We start from the raw sequence: 27,071 nt of genomic DNA, 5'->3' as shown, positions 1-27,071 counted from the left end.
TTAAAATATGTTTTATTGACTTCAGTCATAAGATCATAACACAGGATACCCTGAGCTGAAGTACAGCTACAGTACCCAAGACCTCAAACTAGGAAGCAATACGCTAGATAACAAAAACCATGTGACCACAGACCCGATATCGGCCAACCAAAACCATGAAACCAGAAACAGAGTTCCATCAAGCAGAGCTGCAAAACTGAAAATAAGAAGCTCATAGAAGGCCCATAAACCCCTGAAACAAGAATCCTAACAGAACTGAGTGCCCAAATACAGAAGGTGAAGGCAAACATGAGACTGAGCCCCAGAAATGCTAACTACTCAGTCTAAATCTAATTTGGAAGCATCTACCTTGAGCTTGGGGGAATCAGATCCCAGCACAGGTGTACCAGCTCTATTCACAAAATGCTGGTTGTTGTTCAAAAAATATTTGGTTTTTGGAATACAAACATATATGTTCCAATCTAGTGTGTAAAAGCAGTTTTGTCAAACACCTGATCATCCTTATTGCTTATTACTATGACTTGCTTTGTTGTTGATAGTCTATGATGCTCTCTGTTGGCCATTTAGAATGGCATTTATATTAATTTTGTTGATTTTCTATTGCAATTTAAAGTATGCTGTCATTTTCTTCAGGTCAGCCACTTCCGTAAGTATCTTTTAGATGAACCTCATACATATAACATTCCTGCAAGTTTTAATCTATAAGTTCCACATTCTTTTCAGTTACATGACCTCAAATTGCCAGATGATTTACAGATGCCATCCAGGCATAAAGGTCTGTATAATTAATCACGCTTTAATGATTTACTGTAATGCATATAAATATGTGCAAATATAGGCAAAGCTCACATGATGCATGCTGATCAGGTATGGGATGTTGGTAGTTTTTTTTTTTTACCTTTGCCTAAGCAAACCACAATTAAAGTTTAATATTTGTTTTTATTTGAAAATGAGACTAAATTGATTTGCTTCTGTCAATAGCAGTGAGGTAAAGAAGCCGAACATGACAAAATCCATAGGAACCACTGGAAACTTACTAGAAGGTGAGTAATGGAGAGGCAGATTGCTGCAGCCAGGAGCGGGCAATGTCGAATAGGAGGGGCAATGTGGAGTAGGAGGGGCAATGTGGAGTGGGAGGGGCAATGTCGAATAGGAGGGGCAATGTGGAGTAGGAGGGGCAATGTGGAGTGGGAGGGGCAATGTGGAATAGGAGGGGCAATGTGGAGTAGGAGGGGCAATGTCGAGTGGGAGGGGCAATGTCGAATAGGAGGGGCAATGTGGAGTGGGAGGGGCAATGTCGAATAGGAGGGGCAATGTGGAGTAGGAGGGGCAATGTCGAGTGGGAGGGGCAATGTCGAGTGGGAGGGGCAATGTCGAATAGGAGGGGCAATGTGGAGTGGCAGGGGCAATGTCGAATAGGAGGGGCAATGTCGAGTAGGATACCCCAACCCTAACCCTGGTTATATACCCCTCCTACCCCTCATGATAAACCCGTCCTACTCGACATTGTCCCTCCCACTCGATTCTCGGCTACCAGCTGCGGTGATATATACTTGGAGTAATGCGTAACACAAGCAAAGCTGTAAAAGTAGTCGTTGGTGGACGATAATTCTCCATTCCTATAACACAATTCTGTTAAAGACACCGCCAAATAGAACATGTCAGACGCACATGAAAAAGCAATAATTCTTCTTATTTACTATCAAATATATTCATATAAATAAATATTCATTATTAGATGTGCATAACCAAGATTACTCAGATATACCATACAAAACCCAGAAGGATTTCTATTGAAGCATGTTATGATTATGTTATCATACAGAACCTTGAAGTTCTCACTTGCAATGAGCATATTACCAAGATCTCAATGATTACATGTCAAGATTTTTGGAACAGTAATTTAAAAAGAACATTTCACTACTAAAATTTATTTATGAAGAGCAAGCAATAATAATCAGGCTTTATGTAAAATACAATGCTGATGGCTGTACCTTCACTATTACTGTGATCAGCTTACTTGATGCTGTTGGTTGGCAGGTACCATGGCAACCGTTTTGTGCACTGTGACTCCAAAGAAATGCCGTAACCATAGAAACTGTCAGGACCTGTGGAAAGTGGGTGAGAATTTTTATGTGAGGAACAGCCACTGCTTAATAGGTTTTGCCTACTGATTGCAGGATGGATTCCTATCTTATTGTTTCTGTAATAAAAACCACATTCTTAACCACAATATAATGAATTGTCTAGAAGGATACTAGAAGCGTAATGATGATTCAGTCTGTGAAATGGGGTTTGGTGAAAAACAGACAGTCATTTTAATTCAAGGAAGAAATTCTTGTATTTTTCCACATGGTGGCATTTAAAGGGAAAAACAGTCATGTTTCGAAAAGGGATTAGATAGCAACTGAGAACTAAATGTCATTATTATATTGGATTTAGGATGTTTAGTTATAAAATTTGATAGGAAAATTATACCTAAACAAATTTACCTAATTACTGGCTCCCACAAAAATATGACAGTGTTAGAGAAAAATCATTAGTAGAACCAAGGGCATAACTTTGGGTTGGGCATTGGGGGGGCTGAAGTCTCCATCAATTTAAGGGGGTCCAGGGGATTGTATTGGCTGGTTTTGATTATTGGGGGATGGGGGGGGGGTTACAACCCACCACCCCCCCTTAATTTATGCCCATGACTAGAACAACAGCTGGTGGTCTGGTAAATGATATTCAAATTGAAATCATATATTATCAGTTGTACATTTTCAACAAACGGGACAGAAATGACAGTATCCACAAACGAAGACATATGCCATTCTATTCAACAAAAACACATCAGGGGGATGATTCTGCAAAATTTGTGTTCCACATTCTGCCACAAGCATTGTATATAGCCGGAGTACAACATCCTGCAATCCATTACTGGATGAGCAGCTGTGGAAGATGGATGGATGGATATTTGGAACTACAGAATGATTTTAATGATTTTATAGACTACTATATTTGTGCAAATAAACTTAATTTCATTTTATCATGACAATTACATCTGTATTATTTCACTACTCACACCTCTACTCAGCTGGCCGATTTATGGCAATTATAAAAACACTGCGACAAAGCTTTTGGGGGAAATGCTAGCTTAAAGTGAGCTGAAACTGAATGCTGATTTGCCCACCATGAACTGTGAAAGGTGGCACTTGTTTTAAAAACATTTGTTGTCACAGAGACAAAGGTCTTGCAAGTTAGGACCCAGCTGCAGATCTTGATCCCAGGAGATCAGTTGAGTGCAGAGAAATGGGGAAAATCCAGAACTGTAGAATACATAATCAAGCTAAGGGTCATAAAGCAGAGAATCCAAAAGCCCAGACAGTGATTTAAGGAAGAGACACAAGAGACACTTCACAATATGGTGAGAGCCCCAAGGGATTTAGTATGCGTCACAATCAGGAACCCAAACAGTCCATTTTTGTGCATTGGCAATCACTGATGATTCCTCGCCATTTAATTTGAGGCCTGAGATGAACTGACAATTGTTGAAATTTATGTAGCAAATATTCTGGCAGATTTATTAAGATAACAGCTTTAGTGTTTCCTTCCTGGCAGGGACATGACTACAAGGTTCAGTACTGATGCCCTTGCTGCTACTCTGTGGAAAACCTTATATCAGTCTCATCCTCTTCTTTGCTAGTTCACCATCACTGTCTAGCTCAATGCCCTCTACATAAATTTGAAAATCATTGTCAGATTTTTCAACATCATTGACTCTGTACATTTCCTTCACATGCAAGTACCAGGTGAAAGTACATAAGTATATTTCTGTGATCATGAATTAGTAAATGAATAAATGTATGGAAACAGAGTGAATAACGGGAAGAGAGAAACATTGCATCTACAATTCAGGTAAATATTGGTCTCAGAGAAGGTGAAGCACTGAAACGATTATGCTGATCATTAGGGAGCACATGAGGAGAGCTGAATAGGTCCAACGGTAGGCCTATATCCAGTTCTTCATCCTTGGAGGAAGTTCTTGTCTTCCTCCGAAAGATTCCAGCAACAACATGGTTGGATAGAGTTGGCTCACTGGACTATCGGGTCCTACAACCCATGTACTGTATCCTACATTATCCTGCTGAAATAGTGGCGGCCTGCCTGTTAGCTATCTGTTCACAGAGAGGATCTCAACCCAACCCAGAGGTAGAAATTGAGCGAGACTGTTGATGGCTACTAGAATGTGTTCTCCAGCCTCCCACGTAACACCCACCTTATCCAACCCTACATCAAAAGACTCCTGGCATCATTATCTGGCGAAGACCCTACAGAATCCCCAAGGCATTCCAATAGGCAGTTGAAGAGGTTGAGAAGATATGGCAGCTAGGGGTAATTGAGGAGTCCTAAAGCCCATGGTTCAATCCCATCATGATGGTCCCCAAACTAGATGGTGAATTTGCCTATTTCGATGGCTACCTTATAACTTGTGGATGAACTGGTGGAGTGTCTAGGTAAGACCTGTTTCATACCCATCCCATGCCTAGCAGTCATTGGCAGTACCACATCCTCCCTTTCGGGTTCCGCGGAGCACCTGCCACTTTCTAGGGAGTCATGGACATCATATTTGCAGTGGCGGAGATGGCTTTCAGTGTGAATCCTGCGACCGGCCTGCCAGATCTTGGAAATGGAGTTTAGAACTGGGTCTGTTGACATGGGTCCATCAATGGGAATTGGCTAGGCTTTCAAATGTGATAAGGCAGTTTCAGAACAGTCAATGTGGTTCTGATGGACTTGTATGAAGTCTGGGTGGAGGATGTGTCTTTCAGAATTCCAGGAGTACTCCCCTTAACCTTCCCAGTTCATGAGGGTCAGCCTCATCTGCGGTAGGAGCCTAGGGGCTCCCTAAGGGCTGATTATATTCAACGCTCACAACTCGTCCGCATCATGGCTGCAGTGCGTTTTCTGCACTGATTCCACACGTCATTTGTGCACCTATGTGAGGAATTAACACTACGCGTACACAAGATGTACAGTACCACCAAAAATCTTAGGTGCAGTATGAGCGACTTTTGTCATGGGACATGACATCAGCAGTGCAGTGTTTGTGGAAAACATCGCCATGACATCCCTCCCCAATACATAATGTTAATAGTCTCCATGATTCTGAAAGCACTGCAGAAACTAATCAATCTAAGCAAGTTGATTTTTGAAGGTTTGGTTTTCATTTAGCTTAATTATGATAGTTTTAATCTGCCTATTTTGACTAGCACTTCAATATATAGATACATATATATCGTGGCCAGTTTTTTTCCCTTCAGTCGTCAGCCATCATTTTGCTTTTCAGATATTAGATTGATCTGAATTATAATTCTTGTGGTTACAGACACTGGAGGTTCCTAGATTGCCGACACCAAGCAAATTGTTGCCGGCTTCTCCTTCCACCTCTGAGGGCAGTACATCAAGCCTGTCTGTGGAGTCTGACAGGCAATTGACAATGAGCTCACCCACAGGACAATCAAGGAAGAGGAAGCCAACACAGAACGTCGATCCTGTTAATGCTGCTCTTCTACTGAGGTTGATGGCCATAGACAAGGAGAATCGTACTTCAGAGAACATTTGTGGTGCGTTTGGCATTTACCTCATTTCCAGAGGAAAAAAACGAAAGTCTCGAGTGATGCTGTTGCTCTAAATCAGAAATTCAAACAAATTGTTTCAACTAAGGGGGGGCCTGAATTTGAAGGAACAGAGGAAACACTAGCTGAACACATATCCTGCAAGAACTGAATTGGATTATCTGTCTACTTTCCTGTAGTGGGTTATCTACCTGACCAACAGCTCAATTAAAGCATCCAGATTACGTTCTAAATTTCAGCAGGCTAATGCTTTTTTTTGGGTTCATCTGATAGCCTTTGATAATAGATAGGCAGCAATCAACTCCTGCTCATTCCAGCCACTGTCGGAAGCAACAATACAGAGTTCTAGAGAATAAGCATATCCCAAAATCTTTCCTGACACAGGATAATCAAACTTCAAGCTCAAAAGATGAGAAAAACCATGGATATCATTTATCTCAACTCTATGTCATTCCAAGAGGCTGTTTCCCAGGCCAAAGTTCATCCTGTTAGTAAGGACATGATAAATGTATACAACAGGCAAAATTCTGGAAAGGTTAGCAGATGCTAGCACCTCTGCACCAAGCATCCATGACACTTATCCAGAACCCCATCACAGTTAATTACAGTAGGTGGAGTCAAACAATCAGCAGTACTTATCACTAAGTTGCCACAATTCAGAGATCTAGTGTGATAGGTCATTCTGGGAAATAAGCACCAGACCTAGGTTAGACATACTAAATAGTCTAAACCTGTCTGAGTATATTTTCTTAGCTTGGTCTTCTATCACAACAACAGGATGGAGTTAAACAATAGAAATTATTTAACATGTCTCTCAACACAGTAAACTGTCTCAGGTAGAAAGGCAGAGCCTGAATTCTGCACATCCACATGGCCAGGTTTCCTGCCCGCCAGTCCTCTTTGCCTGCCAAGTCCCCAAGCAATCGGGGCTGGCAGGATTTGGGCCACTGACTGTGAATTACGTAGCTGAGGCAGCTAAGAAAGACTCAAGCTTCGAGTTACAGTGGGTATCAACAAAGATTAGGGCATAGAACTAAAGCAGGTTGGGTGATTAGCAAATAGGATCCAAGACACTGAGCAAAGCCAGAAACCAGAGAATGAACCAAAATCAAAATCAATAAAATGAATCCAAATCACCGAACCCAAACAAAATCAGAGAAGCATGAGATCTAAGGCAGATCAGGAAAAACCAGAAAGCCCCATCGGGAGCCCCGCCCACCAAAAGAGAGCAAGGAAACATTGATCAGAATGAGCTACAATGTGCTGATTGTAAGTGTGGGTGATTATACAATACAGTCAACTAGAAGTGGGTGTGGCCATGGAACCTTACGGCAGAAGCCTAGTGATTTGGACTGGATATGACTGCATGTCCGCAAATCAGTTATTTTCATAAATATGATGTATGAAAGTTTTATTGTAGGGAAATGTGTTCTATTTAGATCATATTTTTGGCAAGAGTGTAGGATTAACATACTTGTTGTGTAAGGTATATTTACAACGGAAAGGAACTAAAAAAAACTCTGAGGACACCTTGTGGTGGCTACTGAACATTACCGCAGCAAGCAATATTATGGATGACTTTAATAATCTTCAAATTGCTTAAAACTGTTATTATTAAATATTATTAATGCAAAATAAATTTTGCAGCATCATAATTATGAAATATACTATAGAGTTCAAATATTCGGTCGTAAAAGGAGTTCATAAATATTAGTGACTGTTGCCAAATAAAAAAACCCCACAATCATATATAATGTACAGCGGAATTTCAAATGTGGCATTAACATTTATAATTACGGTTTCGCAGTGGCCTGTGGCGGTTGTCCGTTCTACCCATGTTGTGCAGATTTTCTCTGGACTCTTCATTTTCCTCCTGAAGTCCAAAAAAACATGTAATTATAGGACGAGGAAAGGAAACAGTATTATCATATTTGTAACATAAGTGAAATGGAAAAGTGAACTGTATTTTAAAAATGTGTGTTACCTGTGAACAATTTCAGATCTAATTTATCATCAGTGACGATTCATGCAGAACATTGTGTTCAAGCGTGTGTGTGAGGCAGTGGTAGATCTGAAGGGACGCATCGTACGATCTGTAATATTTGCATCATACTGTAATAGTATAAGTTACCTACCACTCCCACTCCATCCATTATTTTCTAAATAACACCCCTACCCCCTGAATCTTTCCTGACATGCAAAATTAACCAATTCATCCACTACAATCAACTATTTGTTGTTTTGATTGGCTGATTAAAGCTGATTTGCTTGAGCAGCTTAGTAGCACAGACTGATGGACAAAGTGAAAACCTAGTTTTTATTTTATTATTTTTTTGGCTGTATTCCAGTGTTAGGGCGAGGAACACAGAATATGGAGCATTGTGTCTGGTTTCAAGCAGGCAGACTGACCCACTACCTCTAGGGACATTGACGGCACACTCCAAAGTGCCACATAGCAGAGGGAGAGAGAGAGAGCGAGAGAGGGAGGGAGGGAGGGAGAGAGAGAGGGGGGGGGAAGAGTAATAAAAGTGAGAGAATACAGAATCAATAAGAGGAAGCTGAGACGCCCTCCAAGTCATTTTTTGCCTCTTTTTGGGAAAAAAAAATAATAAGTACATTATAGTTACACATTATTATTTTTCATAGAAAACAAAAGGGACCGAAGCAGCAATTTTCTGGGTAGAGAAGGAAAGGTTGCTGTTGAAAGGATCTATAGATATAAAGGAAAGAACTCTTGCTGAAAGGCTACAGAGCACAAGCGAGGAGAGAGTGGGAGACTCCTCGGCTGATTAGCATTCACAGCAGGTAGGAGCCGGCTGCCATTCAGCCACTGTGTCGCAGTTAAAATGGAATTATAGTTGTTAGCTATGGGCTGTCTGTGTATAGCACCGAGGGACTGGCTGTCTGTGATGGATCTCTGCTCCCTTCGGTTTACCTCAGTTCACCCCTTAAGCATATGGAAATATTTCAGATAGAAATGGTTTTACTACTATTTTTTTTTCTTAAATGACAGAAAATGATCTTATTAAAAACATGCTTTTGTTCCTCAGAACTGACTGTCTGCCCACTTTTGGCATTTAGCCAAGACAGAAAATCTTCAAGTATATTCTGTAGTTGTGAGGATGTATGTTGTTGAGATACTGGGGTTGTTTCCCCACATTAATGCATTATTCCAAATTTACTAGAAGATTTAGCTGCTTGATCATTTTAATATTTATAGAGAGATGACAATATATAACAGAACTGATAGTAAAATGACCCCGGTTGATTCTTCTTTACAGTATCTGATTAGTTCTGAGCAATGCCTGCTTATTCGTTTTTATTTGCAGGTATATTTGTGCCCAAGTTGTAGCTAGTGGCTCGCCCATAAATGTAAATAAATTGTGATAAATTGCATTGCGATAATTTTATGTCATGGCACAGTAGTAACATACTCACTACTAACACACTTCAGCTAGTCAAAATTAATCCTAGATACGCTAAACCCAAATTCAGTGTCTGTCTGACAGAATGCTTTATTATTTACATTCCGCTTTAAAAGGCCATCAGCCACCATGTAGGTTGAAGCCTGTGTTAAACATTAAGTAAAAAAATAATTATTATTTAATTAAACATTTCTTTACTATAGTGTAACTAAACCTGGGTAGTACTGTCGCCTCACACTTCCAGGGCTGCGAACCCCACCTCGCCTATGTGTGTGTGTTGAGTTTGCATGTTTTCTCCACATCACGCGGTTCCTCTGGGTACCTCACCTTCCTCCGGCAATAGAAATACTTGCAGTTAGGCTGACTGGCATCTGTAAATGTTCCGTTGTATGAATATGTGTGTGTGTGTGTGTTTATTCCCTGCGATGGACGGGCGTTCCATACAGGGTGTGTGCCCGGTGCTGCCTGGCATAGGCTCCAGGCCCTCACGCCACCCTGTGCAGAATAAAAGCTTGGAAGTGAATAGATTTATTACGCAAACATGTTACAGATTTTACACGTTCACATGTTACCTGTCTTTCTTCCTGGGTACTCTGGTTTCCAAAAATATGTAATTTAGTGCTTGGAAAAATATCCACAGGGTGTGTGTGTGTGTGAGTGCTCGCCTTACATCAGATCGGCATGGATTATCTGCCAGTTATTTAGTTATTGTTGCAGTTTAATTATCCATATTGTTCTGTTTTATTTTCATTGAGATCTGCTGGAACATTTTCAGCCGTTTCCTTTAGTATTTCGGCACCAAATGTTTCACACGGTCGTAAATGTATCCCACCTTTCAGCCGGATGTTTATCCTATTTTTCAGTTAGAATGGATTCCCTGTTTTAAATTAAATTGAGAGCAGGGAATCATTGCTGGACAGTTTAAGGCAGACCAGCTTTTCTTGTTTAACCATCCTTCTGTGCTTTCAGTTGTATGTTTTGGGTCATTGTCCTGCTGAAGGAATCATGATCTTTGATTCATATCTAGCTGGGTAGCACATTTCACTCTGAAATACCCGTAATGAGTCCAAGGCCTCCAGAGGCAACAAAGGAGCGACCCCAAAACATTTTGGAATTTTCATTATATTTAACTGTTGGTTGAGCACTATCTCCCTTCTCCTTTTAAAAAAATAAAAAACAATATTTTTGGTTTGGATAAAGATCAGACATGCCTTTCTGTGTTTATCTTTCTGTGTGTCCCTCCTTGGCCTTTACCCATAAATCCCTTCTCAATTTGTGTGCCGGGTATGGTACGGCACAAACTATCACTGCACACTGTTCCCATTTAGCGTTAAGCTTTTTGGATGTTTCACGTGATGTTGGCTTTTCATATTTTTATGTTTGGTAATTGCAGTTTTTCCTCATGGTTTCAGGCGGGTCTTTTGTCAGCAAACACTAAATCAGAATGTTTAGTGTTCGACATTAACATTTATATTCAGCTAATTCATATCATATGAGAACCAGAAATCTATCAAATGAGACTCAAATTGCACTGCAAATGATTAATCTAGTTTCTTTTGAGAAACTGGCTTAAGTTGTTCTAAAGGGTGTCAATAATGGTGCCAAGGATTTTTTTCAGTTTTTATACCATGTGCACACATTGATACACATCTTCTCCCATTATGATATGTTAAATGTGTTCACATAAAACAAACACTGTGATGTAGTTCATATATCGTTTTCACACTTTTTCCTTTATTTCTTTTTTTTTTTCTGTCGATGTCATCCTGGTGGTACAAACCCATATCATTTCACATTTTCAGACATCAAAAGGAAGAGCAAACAGATAAAGTGGTTCATGTGCACAGTCCCAGCCATTTTTGGTTGAATGCTGTTATTCTACCAAATTCAAAAGGTGGAGTTAATATTACACTGCCTGTGTGGCGCTGTCACTGCTCTGTGACAGCAATGTGGAGGCAGATCCTGATTATTCAATTCAGTTCAGTTCAATTTTATTTTATTTGTATAGTGCATTTTCACAACATTAAATTGTCTCAAAGTGCTTTACATTATCCCTGCCCAAAGCCCCGCAGTGAGCAAGCCAGTGGCGACAGTGGCAAGGAAAAACTCTGTAGAAGGAAGAAACCTTGGAAGGAACCAGACCCAAAGGGGGAGCCCATCCTCCAGGGGGCAGCAGAGGGAGCCCTACCCCTAACCAGACTCAGAGGGGGAGCCCATCCTCCAGGGGGCAGCAGAGGGAGCCCTACCCCTAACCAGACCCAAAGGGGGAGCCCATCCTCCAGGGGGCAGCAGAGGGAGCCCTACCCCTAACCAGACTCAGAGGGGGAGCCCATCCTCCAGGGGGCAGCAGAGGGAGCCCTACCCCTAACCAGACCCAAAGGGGGAGCCCATCCTCCAGGGGGCAGCAGAGGGAGCCCTAACCCTAACCAGAGCCAAAGGGGGAGCCCATCTTCCAGGGGGCAGCAGTGGGAGCCCTACCCCTAACCAGACTCAGAGGGGGAGCCCATCCTCCAGGGGGCAGCAGGGGAAGTCAAAGTCAAATAAGCAAGATGGCGAAGTCCCAATTCACACTGTCCCAATTTTAACATTTCAGTCTCAAAGTGGGGGACAGGCAGGTGATGACATGCAGGTTGTGGTGCTGCTTCAGATAGCAGAACGAACAGCGGTACAGCAGCAGGACATATAGGAGAGACGTCACATGCAGAAGGGCGAGCAGGCCGGAAAGACACCACAAGTAGTGGAGATGTCGCAGGCAGCAGGGCAGACAGAGTATCTCGATATTTTGGGGTCTCCAGGCAGCACAGCCCAGGAGGAGAAGGGGAAATAAAATGTGCAATTAGCCAAATTAGGGGAGACTAGAGGCAGCACAAACAGTTACTGTAGGTGAGTGCAATTTGTAAGCTCCAGCAGATAAGGCTATGGCAGCATACAGTAAGTAGGAGGGAGAGGCAGGTGGGAACGCAGGCATGGGGAGTCCCTGAAACAGCAGCACTCCAATTCCACAAGGGGGTGTGAAGCTAGAGTGACAGCACTGACAGTTCAGTTCACCTAAGGTCAATGGCACCGATCCCCACCCAGCTCTACACCTCACACTACAGGTTTCATTACTGTGTTTCTCAGATGAAGATGATTGTTTATTTATTTATTTATTTATTCATTCATTCATTCATTTAAATCATGATCTTTCTCCCCAAATTCAAGTCACTGAAGATTCTGCCCAGCAAATAAAAAAAAATTTTACAGCGACCTACAAAATATCGTTTTACCCATATCCAAGATATCAGATCTTCATTTGACTTGCTCATCCTGAAGGTTTATCCATCATGACTAATGTTGACGGTAGACATGTTTATAGAGAGGACTGATGTGATCCATTCAATGCTAACCTTGGGTTGTTAATTTTGCCTGAGGTCTATAAATCAAGTGGGGAAGCAACAGCTAGCCTGTGGAGTGGTTGACATTGACAGGGAAATATTTCTAGTAACAATGTTACTGGAGTCAGTCCATCTATTCTGCAGAGTGATACATTCTGATGAAAAAGAAAGAAGAACCGGATCATGTGAACCTGACAAACTGGCTACAATGCAAGGTGTCTTCAGTGGATTCAGTACTAACCCTATCCTTTACAATCCTGGGCCCAATACTACTGTAGATAAGTGGCTGGGTCCATTTAACTGGTTCTTCCCTTTCAGAAAAGGTACACCAAATAATCCAACAAGGTATAGCATAAAATTATGGGTGTCTAGTGACGTTTGGTTGAGTGATACATGGAGCATGCAGGTCTACATTGGGAATCCCGCTGGAGGAGCACTGAAAAAAATCAGGACAACCTGAATAAGATCACGACCACCAGAACAAGACTGCTGATTCACCTCTTCTACAATCTTATTGGTGTGATTGCTGATGATGCCTTTGTTTTACATACTGAAATAGACATGGACAGAAGTAGTGGGAAAATTAAGGTGTATATTCCTGGAGCAGCTGGGCAAAGCTTTGGTGCAACCTCACACTGAGTAAATGGAGCGCCTTCTAAGATTATGAGCTGCTGGGGCTAATGTGAAAGATATTCAAGAACAGGGAGCCATATATAGTTAGATTCTGGTATTAGTACAAGGGAAAAGTAACATTATAGATCTCTCAACAAAAAATATTCCTAGACCAAGAGCACTGCCTGCGTACATTAAAAGCAGTAAATGTGCAAACACATAATTCTTATATTATGTTCAAAGTAATAAAGACAAGAAAAGGACATGTGCACTTATAAGTTAAGTTTTCAATGTCATATTCAATTAGTGATAATTTGTCTAAAGAAAAGGTTTCTTAGAGGAAAACTTGTCGCATTGAAATTACAGTTTTTTCCATAGTCAAATCCACCCCAAACAAAAGACAGCTGATACTAGCTTGATTAAACAGCCATTTCCCTTCTCTTCATAAAGTAATCCTAAGAAATTTCAAGATATACCAGGACCTCATTAGTGCCACCTGCTGCTTGTGTGAGACATGACACACTCCACACGCTTCTTTGCTCTACCTAACATGTTTTATGTAAGTTAGCTTTTCTTTATGTGAGTGCAGCTAAATGTTTTGCAATTATTGAATAAATAAAATGAAAATTTGGCAAATAAAACCTGCAGCTGCATTTATTTCAAAAGTCACTAAAAATCTAACTTAAAATGACAGTTAAATAATGAAATTATGGCTTCTTCCGCAGAATTTCAGAACATAAAGACTGTGTCCATTTACTGTACAGTTTATATAACGCAAGAATACAGAATGTAAATTTAACTGTTGTTATTTCGTTACAATAAAAATTGAAAAAAAAATTATAAAGTATTTTAGGTGTGATAAGGGATTCTATTCCTCTACTAAACCTTAACACGTGACATATTTACAAATTTCAGGTGGTGCTCCTTTAAGTTGGCTAATAGAGTCATATTCAACTATTGGTTAGGAATAAAGCATTTTTAACTATGTCAGTCTGTGCACATATCAGATTGAATTTTTTGGTAATGCAGTAAGTAACACAACCCTGGGCTGACGGCCAAAACCAAAGATTATGCACAGTAATTAAGGCCAAAGGTATGGACGACTTTCCATTTCCACTCCAAATACTGCAAAGAACAGAGTAGTGTGTAGCAATACTAGCAAAAGACAATTAATGTGTGATTGAAAAATATGAAGGTGTATTGCATTATAACGGGATAGTGATACTTTATTAATTCCTGTAGGGAAATTCTCTTTTTGCCTACCCCATCTTGTTCTCCATGAGACACACAGACAGATGTGAGCAAGCTTGGGGGGTGGGGGGCACAGCACAGGGTCAGCCATGCTGGTTGAGTCCCTGGAGCTGGGGGTACAGAGCCTCACTCTAGGGCCCACAGACATGTGACCTTTCTGCAGAGGCTGGGCTTGAACCCGTGATCACAGGTGCAGAGGCTGGGCTTGAACCCGTGATCACAGGTGCAGAGGCTTAGACCAGTGAGCCACATGCTGCCCCCATGCTGAATAAAATATGGACTAAATATGCATTTGTGGATTGGGGGGTGATTTACATAGATAGAGAGTTGGTGATCCATGTGTCTGATATCTGGCCTCTTATTTCTGTGTCCTAGACCGTGACCCAGAATTTCAACACTACTTTAACACAAATCTGTTTTGCACCCAATTTAAAGGGTATTATGTTTTCTTCCAGTATGCAAATGCTAGAATAACTAAACATTTTTTAAACATCTATGTCACCCTGCAGTCCTATTAATACAGTCAAAACAGAGGCATGAAAATATTAGAAAAAGGTTTTCAGATAGCTAACGGTTTAAGTCAATTGACCATTTGGTTGTTACTAATATATAAGTAAAATAAAAGTGTGCTGACAAGAAAAACGTTTAATTACTAATAAAAATGTCACTGTTGCCGATTCTACCCTTTCAGACTCTCCGCACATTGAATGTCAACTCAATTATTAACCATACAATGTCTTAATTGACAAATGATGTCAGGTCATAGTGTGCTGCTTATATACATAGGACTGTGTGTGCTGTTGGCAGCAATCCAATTTTTTGACCAATCACTACTTGACAATGAGTTGTACTTGATGCCTTTGGTTGTATATGTTTCCATTACCATATCTAAGAACATAAGAACCTTATGTTCTTATGTAAATGTGAATGTAGCCTATTAACAAATGAGAATAGGAGATGTCATTTATAGGTAGATTTACATAATGTTATCGTTTTAAAATAAAGAATATGGCAGTATGGTTCCTGAATTCAGGTTATGTCTGGTCTCCATGCTTAAATGTCCCCTGGAAACTTAAACTGGATAAATGTTTTTTTTGAAAATGGCTGGGTTGATGAATAGAAAAATAAATCTAATGGATTTCTGCCTGGTTTTTGTTTGTGCTCTGTTGTGTGTCACAGGTTACATCAGTTGCAAGGGGATGACTGAGCACATTCACAATATCAGCATTCATAATTTCAGTAAGTCTATTCTCCAGACCCTCAACGAGCAGCGCAACCGTGGTCAGTTCTGCGACGTGACCATTCGGATCCACGGGAGCATGCTTCGGGCCCATCGCTGTGTGCTGGCTGCAGGCAGCCCCTTTTTCCAGGACAAGCTGCTCTTGGGCTACAGTGACATTGAGATCCCATCAGTGGTATCGGTCCAGTCCATTCAGAGATTGATTGACTTCATGTACAGTGGACTGCTTCATGTTTCCCAATCAGAGGCTCTTCAGATCTTAACTGCTGCAAGCATATTGCAGATTAAGTCTGCTATTGATGAGTGCACTCGTATTGTTTCACAAAACGTGAGCTCTAGAGAGATCAAGAGCATCCCGCTGAATTCCAAGGACTCAGATCTGAACACCTACAAAGGCACGTTAGAGTCTGAAACATTCAGCCCCAACAGCGACACAGATTCCATCTCTATGCAGCTTCACATACATGACACTCTAGAACACAATTTTGCTTGCTCCAACCTCTTGTTGCAGAACAGTCCCAAGGAAGACTATGAGGGCAATGATGTCTCCATTAGTTCCAAAGAACACGACAACAACAATCACACCAATGTGGGGGTGCAAAAATATGAAAAGTTTCTTTCCAATTCAGAGACTATCCATTGCCGAAAACAACCGCGGCCAGTTCGCATACAAACGGCAGGTATTCACAGTTTGCAGGAGACCCAGGGATATAACCGACATCATTCCAAAGAGTGTGAGGAGTGTACTGAGGATTTAGATAAAACAGATAGTCAGCCCAAAGGGGACAGCTTTGATTTAGATTTCAGTTCATCCATCTGCACTGAAAATATGCCCGTTGAGTATTGCTCTTCAAATGGATTTCATCAGGTAGGAAGGACAGAAGGTTTGCCATCAAATGTTCTCTGGGAGTATCCACTGCATCCTGAAGTCAGGACAACATCACCAAAGCAAATGAATGATAGTGAGGACACAACTAAGTCTCAGGATGAAGGTGCCATTATTCAGCTGGATGAAAAAATAGATTCACAACTCCCTTGTAATATTACTGTATTACAATCAATATCTGATGCTGCACATCAGCATTTTGCTCAGAAAAATGTGAAGATGCCAACAAACCTTACCAGTAACTCAGAGGTTATTGGCACAGCGGACAAAAGCTACCAACCCACTGTGTTTTGCACAAAGTCAACCAGCAGTGACAAACCCTTCTTTTTTAAACTGTCACAACCTCTAATGGGTCAGAAGCCTCATTTTGTGGCTGTGCCACATTCCAGCATACCCCAATTTTCTGCTCAGTTTTTGGGACAGCAGTCCTCAACACAGCCTAAAGTGGGACATTCTGGAGAAGGCGCCGGAAAGGGGGAAAAAAGACCCTATGCGTGTCTTCTCTGCAACAAGACTTTTACTGCCAAACAGAATCATGTGAAGCACATGTTTGTGCACACTGGTAAGTAACTAGACACACTACACAAGTAACTTAAGCAATTCAAAAAAATAATTCAATTTCTGCTTCCACATGCACCAATCACCAAATATACAACTAAAACTAAGCTTTTTTTTGTATAGTAAAATACATTATGAAGTTTCGTAGATATGCTGAAGGCCAAGAGTGTTCAAATTCTGGAAGGGAGTCATTGAGAAATCACAATGTTGTCATAGGTTTAAGGCTATAAACATCAACACTGAATTTATGATGGTACTAATGACATTAGCTCGTTGTGTGATTAATAAGACTTACTTGTCTATGAAAAAAAACATATATCATCAAATATGGCCAAGGCACAGAAACAGATTACAGTCTTCTATTTCTCTGCCATCATTTGCATACTACAGTATATTTCACAAGGTTTCCTGTGCACCTGATACAGTTTCATCTGATAAGGCTGCAACAAGATGCTACTTTGTTATTAGAGGCAGAGAAATTAGATGTTTATGCCATACCAGAAGATTCCATTATATAAAACCTGCTGGTCGAGGTGCCTAAAGTAATTATAGACAGAATGCATTGGATATATAGAACACAACAACACTTTTATTGATCCCTGTGGGGAAATTCCCTTTTCACCTACCCCATCCTGTTCTCTATGAGACACACACAGATGAGAGCAAGCTTGGGGGTCACAGTGAAGGGCAGCCACCTACTGCCCCCACGGAGCTGGGGGTTAAGGGTCTTGCTGAAGAGCCTGTGGACATGTGACTATTCTGCTGAGGCCGGGCTCAAACCGGTGACCTTCCAATTACAGGCACAGAAGCTTAGCCTACTGAGCCACACATACATAATCATATATAATCACATACACACAAATATATATAATCATATCCTGAGCCACACATATAATCATATAGTCATTGATGAGGCCCTACCTACAGCATAAAAGGGTGATATAACCTGAAAAATAAAATCAAGGCAATTTTAAGAGGACCAGAGAAATAATAGCATTATTTAACATTACTGCTATGGGCATTGGCTGAATCGATACACTACAAAGGGTACTATATAGTGTTAAGCTATAAAATATATAGTCTACTTATGGGCAGTGTTGTGTATTTTACTGAAAATTTGTAATTAATTACAGTTACTAGTTCATTGAAAAGTAATTCAATTACTTTACCAATTCCTGCATATAAAAGTAATTAGTTACTAGAGAAAGTAACTTTTCCGTTACTTAAATTCTCTTATTAATACATACCCAGACAGCACACATGCATTGGCCTGATGTCTCCGCGATACTTGAAAATCCAACAGCAAAGCGACCCTTTGAAACATACGGGTTTCAAATTTGGAATATTATTTCGCCCTTTGCTAACGTTAGCTAACACTGACAAGGATGAAGGGCCAACAGGTTTCAAATTCGGAATATTGTTTCCGCCTCCACTAATACTAGCTGACTCCGGCATTGATGGTGGTCCAGCAGCGTCATTATTAACAGGTTTAAAAAGGCCTTTTATTTCTTTCTTTAGAGTCTTCCTTTGCGTTCCTCTCATTGTTCTTCTTTGTTGTGCTTCACTGTTGTGCTTCACTGATGTATCTTCTGTTATCTACTATACTGATGTTCAATTACTGAAACCAACATGGAGCCAAACAACTGCACACTTATGTCATCCTTTTTATCTGGACTTTTATATTAGAGCCACATACATGAGAAAAAGTGAACCAAAATCATATATGTATATATTAGTGTATTTATGCATTTTTGTTTGTTTTGAAGGTGTCTAACCTCTTACAAAGAAGTTGAGGAGTAGCACAAAGTGGCAGTGCACAGAAAGGCTACATGACTATGACTAAAAGCTTTCACACAGAGGAACAAATGCATTCCTTTCTTACTTTTAGTTATAGTAGCCACACATCATTTTGGTTAAAAATAAAGTTCTCAGAATTTCTTCCACCACTATACTGCCCCTTATTAACTAGATGCATTTCTGTGCTTGTTTAGGAGAGAAGCCACACCAATGCAACATTTGCTGGCGCTCATTTTCCCTGAAGGATTATTTAATAAAGCATATGGTGACACATACAGGAGTCCGAGCTTACCAGTGTAGTACCTGCAACAAGCGTTTCACTCAGAAGAGCTCCCTCAACGTCCACATGCGCCTGCATCACAAAGAGAAGTCTTTTGAGTGTTTTGTCTGTAGGAAGAAATTCTCCCATGAGACTCTGCTGGGGAGGCACATGTGTTTGCATGGCCCAGGTGCCAGTTTGGTTACTCGAGTAGGCAAAGGACCAGCCTCTGATCCAGTTCCCGTTACTGTTCCTGAACCTGGTGCTGGCATGGTGGCTCCTGCCATTCCTTTGACTGGGGGAGCTGGAGCTGAAGATGGAGCAGAACCTTGCATGGAGATGGGTGAGGCGGCTGAGGGGGGTTGCCAAGATGAAACAGCCGTCACGTGCTCCGTCTGCTTAGCCACATTCAGTCAAACTGAGGATTTCCATGAGCACATGCAGATGCATATCTCAGAAGGACTGCCACATCATGAATTACAAACCTTTCGCAAACAAAAATGAACTGTTTTCCACAGGTTGCCTTTTATCTACTTGTCTAAAATCCCTTAGACACAGACCAAATATGATCCATAAAAGTCAACATTCAATTTTGGAACAGTTAGAAACAAAACACAAATATGCACTGCTCCAACAAAAAGAGAGAACTCTCAAAAAATCAACCAGCAAACTGTCAATTCAGTGAAAAATACTGCCTAAGTAACCAGCAAATTTGCATACAAATACATGCAGGATACACATATATTTTTGCAAATGTGTCCTGTTAATGCATATATTTAGTTCATGAAAATGTAAGTTCATTGTGTATATGAACCGATCTTGACAGCTGCCAGTACATTTTGCATTTTCAACTTGGGGAAATGTACAACTGTTAAAGATCTTGAATAACTGATACTAGTGGAGACTGCAATGCAATAGTATATAGGGATCTATTTTAAGACCATCATTTAATCATTTAATGTAATGTCTGATGATCCTCAGGAGCAAGAACATCCAGCAAGTGGCCGGTCTGTGGGCAGAAATGCCCTGCTGATGAGAGATGTCAGAGGAGAATAGTCAAAATGTTTCAAGCTGACAGGAAGGTACTCAAATAACCACACTTTATAACAGTGGCAAACAAAAAGCATCGCTGAATGCACAACCTTGAGGTGGATGGGTTACAAGAGTAGAAGGCCACATTTGGTTTCACTCCTGTCAGCTAAAAACAATACAATGGACACAGGCTCTCCAAAACTGAACAGCTGTAGATTAAGAAAGCATTGCCTGGTCTGATGAATCTTGATTTCTGCACTATCAAGCAGACAGCAGCTCCAGAATGTGGCATAAACAGCATTCATCCATGAACAAGACCTGCCTTGTGTCAACAGTTCAGGATTGTGGTGGTGTAATAATGTGGGGAATGTTTCCTTGGTACATCATCGAGCCCTTTAACACCAATCCCATTATTTAAATGCCACAATCTATCTGAGTATTGCTGTTGGGCATGGGCATCCCTTTATGGCCACGATTTACCAATAGTCCACTTACTGCAAGGTAATACGCCATATCACAAAGCACACGTCATCTCAGACTGGTTCCATGAACGTGTCAATAAGTTCATTGTATTTCAATGGCCGAGCCAGTCACCAGAAATGAATCCAATGGAGCACCTTTGGGATGTTGTGGGATGGGAGATTTGCAGCATCAATGTGCAGCCGACAAATCTGCAGCCATTGCGTAATGCAATCATGTCAGCATGGACCTGAATCTCTAAGGGATATCCTGGCACCTTATTGAGTCTGCGCTATGAACAATTCAGGCTGCTCTGAGACCTATATATATATATACGTGTTATTTAGTGACCCTGTTGGTAAGCCACCATGCACTGGAAGGGGGCGATCAACACCAGTCAGGCCATTAGAAGCTTGGCCTCCTTACTGCTGGCAGGCTTCCCTTGCAGGGCTTAAAGTCCACGCTGGGAAGATGCCAAGGAGGAAAAAGACGGCAGTGAGATGCATATGTGTGTTTACTGCAGGTGGATGGAAGGAGGACCACCTTGAAGGAACTGCTTCCTTCTACCTGCAAAGGGAATACCCTAGGAGGACTACCCCAAACAGACTGTCACCTTTTCATAGACCTTTTCGTAGACCATCTTTTTGTAGCGGTCCCTCAACGTAATAAACTTTGCCCTTTGAGGGTCCTTTGTTGGCACCTTTGTCTCCTGAGTCTCCTTGCCCCACAACACTGGTGGAGGATGTGGGTGAGTGGAGTCACTGCAGCTGAGCAGCAGGACTTCACGTAGTGGAAGGTACTTGGCTAGTTGATATGCTGCAGCAATTACGGCTTAGGTCACCATACATGTATTGAGGGATCATTGCCAGCCCCTCTGTGCCAGTTATGACACTGAAAGGATGAAGCTACTAGCCGATCTTTGCCAGTCACTACACTGAACACTAGTTAGGATGAAGCTGACATCCTCTCTGTGCCAACTGCCACTCAATGCCAGTAAGAAGTCGGTAGTTGTGCCAGTCAGCAAGGCCAGCCAGGTTGAAGCTGCTAACTTCAGCATGGTGTTTGGGTAGGAGGTTGACAGCCTTGTTGGAATGTTGCCCTGCACTAGAAGGGGCCAATCAGCACCATGGAGGCCAACAGGAACCATGGTTTCTTACTTTTGGCCTCAAGATGTATCAATGGGACATGACTGGAAACTGATGCTGAGAAGAAACCAAGGTGGAGAAAAGGGGATGCATCTGCACATTAAAGACCCTCTTATGTATAGTGGTCCCTCATTCAGGAAACAAGCAGCAGCTTTTGTCTGCACCTTTGTCTCCCTGAGTCGTCTTGCCTTAAGATGATATTCATTTAATTATTCATTGATCCATTTATTCATCTTCAATTCATTTTTCCTGATGAGGGCCTTGGTGGTAGAGTGCCAAATTGGTCAGAGCAATAGTCTTTTTCCATAGCCATAGACTCTAGCTGGTTCTGGGGGGGATTCTCAGATATTTACAAGTCATATGATATAATCTCTCCAGCATCTTTACTTGGGTCTCCACTGAATTCAACATTCCTGAAATAATTCCCTTGGAAGTCATTTAGATGGCAAGCTGACGTTACGTATTCCAGTGGTCAGTAGTGGTACTTTGAGGCACCTCCAGATGTCTGAATCCCTCTCTCTGTCATGCAGAATGAGCACAGCAATCCTGCATAGAAACCATGTTGTGGCCTTTTCTACAAACTTGTTCTTGTACATTAGCCACATTCTCATGAAAACAGGGATGTAGACTGGTCAAGCACAAACCTTGCCTGAGAACTTAATACTCACCTAAAGTCACTGATCCATCTGTCAAACTTGTAAGAAAGATCTCAAGGAAAGCAAAATCCATTAAGGGCAGCCCCCCCCCCACCCCCCCCCACCTGCCATCAGAAATTCTACTTTTCCAAGAAAATGCTATGGCCTTAGATTTGGAACACTGTATCTCAACCTTGCCTCTTCACACTCAGCACTGAAAAGCTCAAGGGTGTGCCAGATGTTCTGGTCGGGTCTAAGAGCACATTATTATCTGCAAGTAGCAGAGATGTCACCAGCCTCTCAACTGGATGCTCTTCCAACCACAGCTCACCAGAAAGAAGAATTCCACTCTTTACCATGGCCTTGGAAATGGAGATGCTGTATCCCAACCCTGCTGCTTCCCACTGAGTACTGAAATGCTCAAGTGTGTGCTAGAGGTTCTGGTAGAAACAGTCTAAAGGTACAACATTTCTTGCAAATAGCAGGGATGTCACCATCCTATAATACTGGATAACCTTCCAACCACGTCTGTGCCTTGAGATCCTGGTCATGAAGATCACAAATATATGGAGACAAGACACGCTCTAGGTGCAGACCAACCCAACTCTGAATGGCTGTGATCATGTGCTAAGTATGCAGATAGGGACCAAATCGCACATGGTAGTAACCTTGGTACCCTTTCTTTCTACAGCAGCTCCCACTGCCTATTCTCACTGCCCTCACAAAACAGTGCAAAGGAGGAGAGTTGGTCCAATGTTCTATGGCCAGAGATCCTATGTTTGACCATTAGGTTGGGCCTCCTCTCCAGTATAGTGGCAAAGGCTTTCCCGGTGAGGCTGAGAAGTGGAATCCCCCCTACAGGCAGAACACGTGCCTATAGCAAATAGGAATCACTGTCCCTGATTGTTAGCCCATCTCACCCACTTTCCATGCAACATCGAAGAGGCTTGTCAAACAAGTTATCCCAACAACATCCAATGCTTTCAACATACCTGGACAAAAAGATAAGAATCGCTTGAACATTTAGTATAAGATTCATACTTTTTATTATTAGAAACACAACACATTCTGTTCTTTTTCCACTTTATGTTTGTACAGAGTGTATAATGAGTATGATTTGATTAAATACTATTTTACTTAATTGAAACAGTTTTACTTAGGTACATATAATTTTCCCCCATATGTTTATCAACTGAAATTTCAGTAGTACAGATACAGCCATGGAAACAGTAAGCACATCCTATGTAAAGGTTTATCTTTTTAAACATATGTGGATATATTAATATGTGACCTTCATTTAAACAGTATCTTTTGATACTGGTGATGTAACTGAATTTAAAAAAAAATCTTTTCTTCTATTTAAAAAGTATGTACACTTTTAGCTCTAATCGCTGGCATGTGGCAGAAGCAGTCTCCAATAGGTCTACCAGTTTCTCACATTAACTGGGAGAAAGATATTCCTTAAGTTTTGCAATGTTTGAATTACTTTTTTTTTTTTTAAAAAAAACGTGCACGCCGCATTTGAAATTCCCAAGCAGCATTTCAGGGGATTTAGATGCAGGCTTTGATTTGACCATTCTAGAACCCTGCATTTTTTCCTTTTAGGATCATTGTTATCAGACTTCTGACAGATGATCTCAAATTACCCTCAAGCACCCAGTGGTACAATGAAGAATTCATAGTGGATTCTGTGATGGTGAGCTGCCTAGGAAATGATGCAGCAAAGCAGCCCCAAACTATAACATTTCCACCACCATGCTTTGCAGATCATATCAGGTTGTTTTAGTCAAATTCTGTGTTTGGGTTTTGCCAAAAATGTCTACTGTTACTGTAGTCAAAAAACTCTATCTAGCTTTGTCTGTCCAGAGCACACTGCACCAAAAGTCTTGGACTTTGCCTGGATGTTCATGAGCAAACGTTAGTCTTGTCCTGATGTTCTTTCTGGACAGCAGATGTTCCCTCCTAGAACACAACTCATTTGTGCAGCCTCTTTCTAATGGTAGACTCATGCATTTTGACGTCAGTTGCAGCAAGAACTATCTGTAGGTCCACTGATGACATTTATGGGACTCATTTCACCATCTTGCTTTCTTCTTTAAGGCTGAACCAGCAGAAGTTGGTCGTTTTTTAAAGATCTCCTCCACTTGATGATGAATGTCGATGATTCTAGATTATCTTCCAGACAGTGAATGGCTGATTACCAATTGTTTGGAGGTTTTATAAAATCCCTTCCCAGACTGACAGACATCTACAGTATAACCTTCTTTATGAAGGTGTGAGAGTGCTCAATTGATCATTGCACGGTGATACCACACACTTCAAAAGCAAAGGGCAAATTAAACAAAATGTTAAAATAAGTCAGGTTACGTCAAGATCTTCTCTAACAATCTTCTGATCATTCGTACCTGATGTGGTGCATCTGATTCTAATTTTATATATTTGTGGTATTGATAAATGTAGAGGTGCACTTACTTTTTCCACACATGCAATTTGCATTTATGTTTATATAAATTATATAATTGAATAAAAAATGTAAATGGTGCATGATATTTGTTACATCACCTTCATCTATCAATACTGTTGCAATGAAGATGAAATTTTAGTATACAGAAAAAAGTCAAAACTTTGGGGGAATATTTTACAGATTACTGCACAGATACTATCACACTGCCTTGCACAAGTATTGAACCTACAGTACCTTAAAATGATCAGGCTTGCCCGAATTACTAATGATACACACATATTCCTCCTGACAGTAATTTTATACAAACTCATTTATTTTTTGCAAACTCACATAGTAATCTTCTGAGAGTCAAAATCAATTATTTGTCAGCAAATCTTAGAAAAGAGGGTTCAATACTTTTGCAAGGCACTGCATTTTTGTACAAATCATATTTTGTAGATCCTAGAAACAATTTAAATGACAAAGTAAAAGAAGCTAAAATACAACAAAAATACTCTAAAAGAGTTACATCATTGAGCCATAATACATTGTTTTCAAATGTATAGTTTAGCAAGTGATATCTGTGGTTGTTTTATCAGAATTAGTTATTAGAAATAGCTAGAATGTTTTGAAATTTCTGAAATTCTGATCAAACACTTTAACATGACTTGGGAAATGCATTTAAATAAATAATAAAAATAATAATAATAATAATAATAATAATAATAATAATAATAAATTTTGGAAAGAACAACAGTATAAGTGAATTTTCCCAAAGAATATAGGCTGATTATCTTGCAGGGTTTTTGTACGCTATATTACTGCTTGTTCAGTACTCATTCATTGTGAACAATACATTAAACAATGACTTGTGTATTTATTGACCTACAGACTGCATAATCATCAGACCAATATATTACAAGATAATGTGGAATTCTTGTATGCATCAGCATTTTGACAGACAGAAAACATAGACAATGCCCAACGAAAGGGCACTGAGTTCTTGAATTCATTACAGTGATTAAAATTTTGCTTCTCTTGAATACCTTATCAATAATTAAACAATGTCCTACAGAAAATAATTCAGGATAACAGCATTTAACTGCCTTACCTTGCAAATTTCCAACTACCCATTTTTGCATAATATTGCCACCTTTGTGTTGCTATTGGTCTGCCATTAGATGGTTTCTTTGTTGTTAGTTGTGTGGAAATATCCATCCTAGTCCACATTTGACTATAAAAGCAAATATTAGACCAACCTGGTAGTACTTGTCTGTGGGTTAGAAAGCTAAAGAAAATTAGTAATTAATCAGTTTGGAATACAGTCTTTTTACTTATACAGCTTAATTACCTGCTTTCCATTCGGTGTGATTTTGTCAGAAATTCCTACATGCAGAAAAAAAACTGTGCTGTTATGCAATATATGTTGTTGACTATGATGTACTGAATTCATATATGAATATAGTTGCTTGACAATTAGGATATATTTTGTTTATTCCTTAAAGAAAGCATATCTCCTGCAATCTGTGGAATGATGGGGGTATTGATTGCAACATACTTGTGCTGCTTAAATCAACGAGTGACACATTTTTTTTTAAAGTTGTTAATATTTTAGAGGAGAAAAATGAATGTAAGAAATGTCTATATGTTAAGTATTTATGTTGGAGATGTCTTTTTAGGCAAATAAATGTTTCATATAGCTTTTATTTTTGACTGTCATCTATTCTAGTTTCACGCGTCGAGTTTTGTGCAAGCTTTCATTGTTTTGCTGTTTTATTGGCTACCACACACTTCAGGACAGAAGTGTCTGGAACAGAGAGAACAAAAAAGACACTAGGTATACCCTGGATGAGATATCACAAGGCATACAATCACTATAAACAACTGAGAGAAAGTAAACCATGTAAATCACATGTCTTTGGGATATGGGGAATATTTGAGTACCTCTACACAAGCATGAGAACATGCAAACGCACACAGGACCAAAGGCAGGAATCAAAGACACCACAAGGCACTTGTCAAACCTCGAATGGACTACTGCAACTCATCACCGACAGGTTCACCAACTTGGGCTATCAAACCATCGCAGATGATTAAAAATGCAGCAGCATGTCTGACTTCCAATCAGCCAAAATGCTTTCATGTTACTCCCCTCCTTGTCTCGCTTCGTTGGCCCCCTTCAGGTGCTCACATCAAGTTCAAGTCCCTGGTGCCGGCTTTCACAGTCTTCAATGCATCAGTACCCATCTCTATCAAGACCTGCATTCCATCTCTCCCTTTTCAGTCAGCAGACCGACGTCGCTTGTACATCCCTACACCAAGTGTCACTCAGCA

At 40.5% G+C, this 27,071-nt stretch overlaps 1 protein-coding gene across 2 annotated transcripts; it reads left to right on the top strand.

Moving 5' to 3' along the window:
* Positions 1-420: 420 nt before the first annotated feature.
* LOC111844094 (zinc finger and BTB domain-containing protein 20-like) lies at positions 421-26,443 on the top strand. Of its 2 annotated transcripts, none has more exons than XM_023812229.2 (3): positions 421-1,043; positions 15,463-16,971; positions 18,959-26,443. In XM_023812229.2, exons 1-3 carry the CDS (start codon positions 1,004-1,006, stop codon positions 19,525-19,527), a joined length of 2,118 nt encoding a protein of 705 aa, XP_023667997.1. In that variant the 5' UTR covers positions 421-1,003; the 3' UTR covers positions 19,528-26,443. The 2 variants fall into 2 exon arrangements, with proteins under 2 accessions (XP_023667997.1, XP_023667998.1); XM_023812230.2 differs by lacking the exon at positions 421-1,043 and adding an exon at positions 8,163-8,426.
* Positions 26,444-27,071: the final 628 nt, after the last annotated feature.

This window comes from Paramormyrops kingsleyae, chromosome 17 (assembly GCF_048594095.1).
Source record: "Paramormyrops kingsleyae isolate MSU_618 chromosome 17, PKINGS_0.4, whole genome shotgun sequence".
In the NCBI taxonomy this organism is placed as follows: Eukaryota; Metazoa; Chordata; class Actinopteri; order Osteoglossiformes; family Mormyridae; genus Paramormyrops; species Paramormyrops kingsleyae.
Note: the sequence above shows the minus strand (reverse complement) of the source record. Positions and strands in the feature narration are given on the sequence as shown.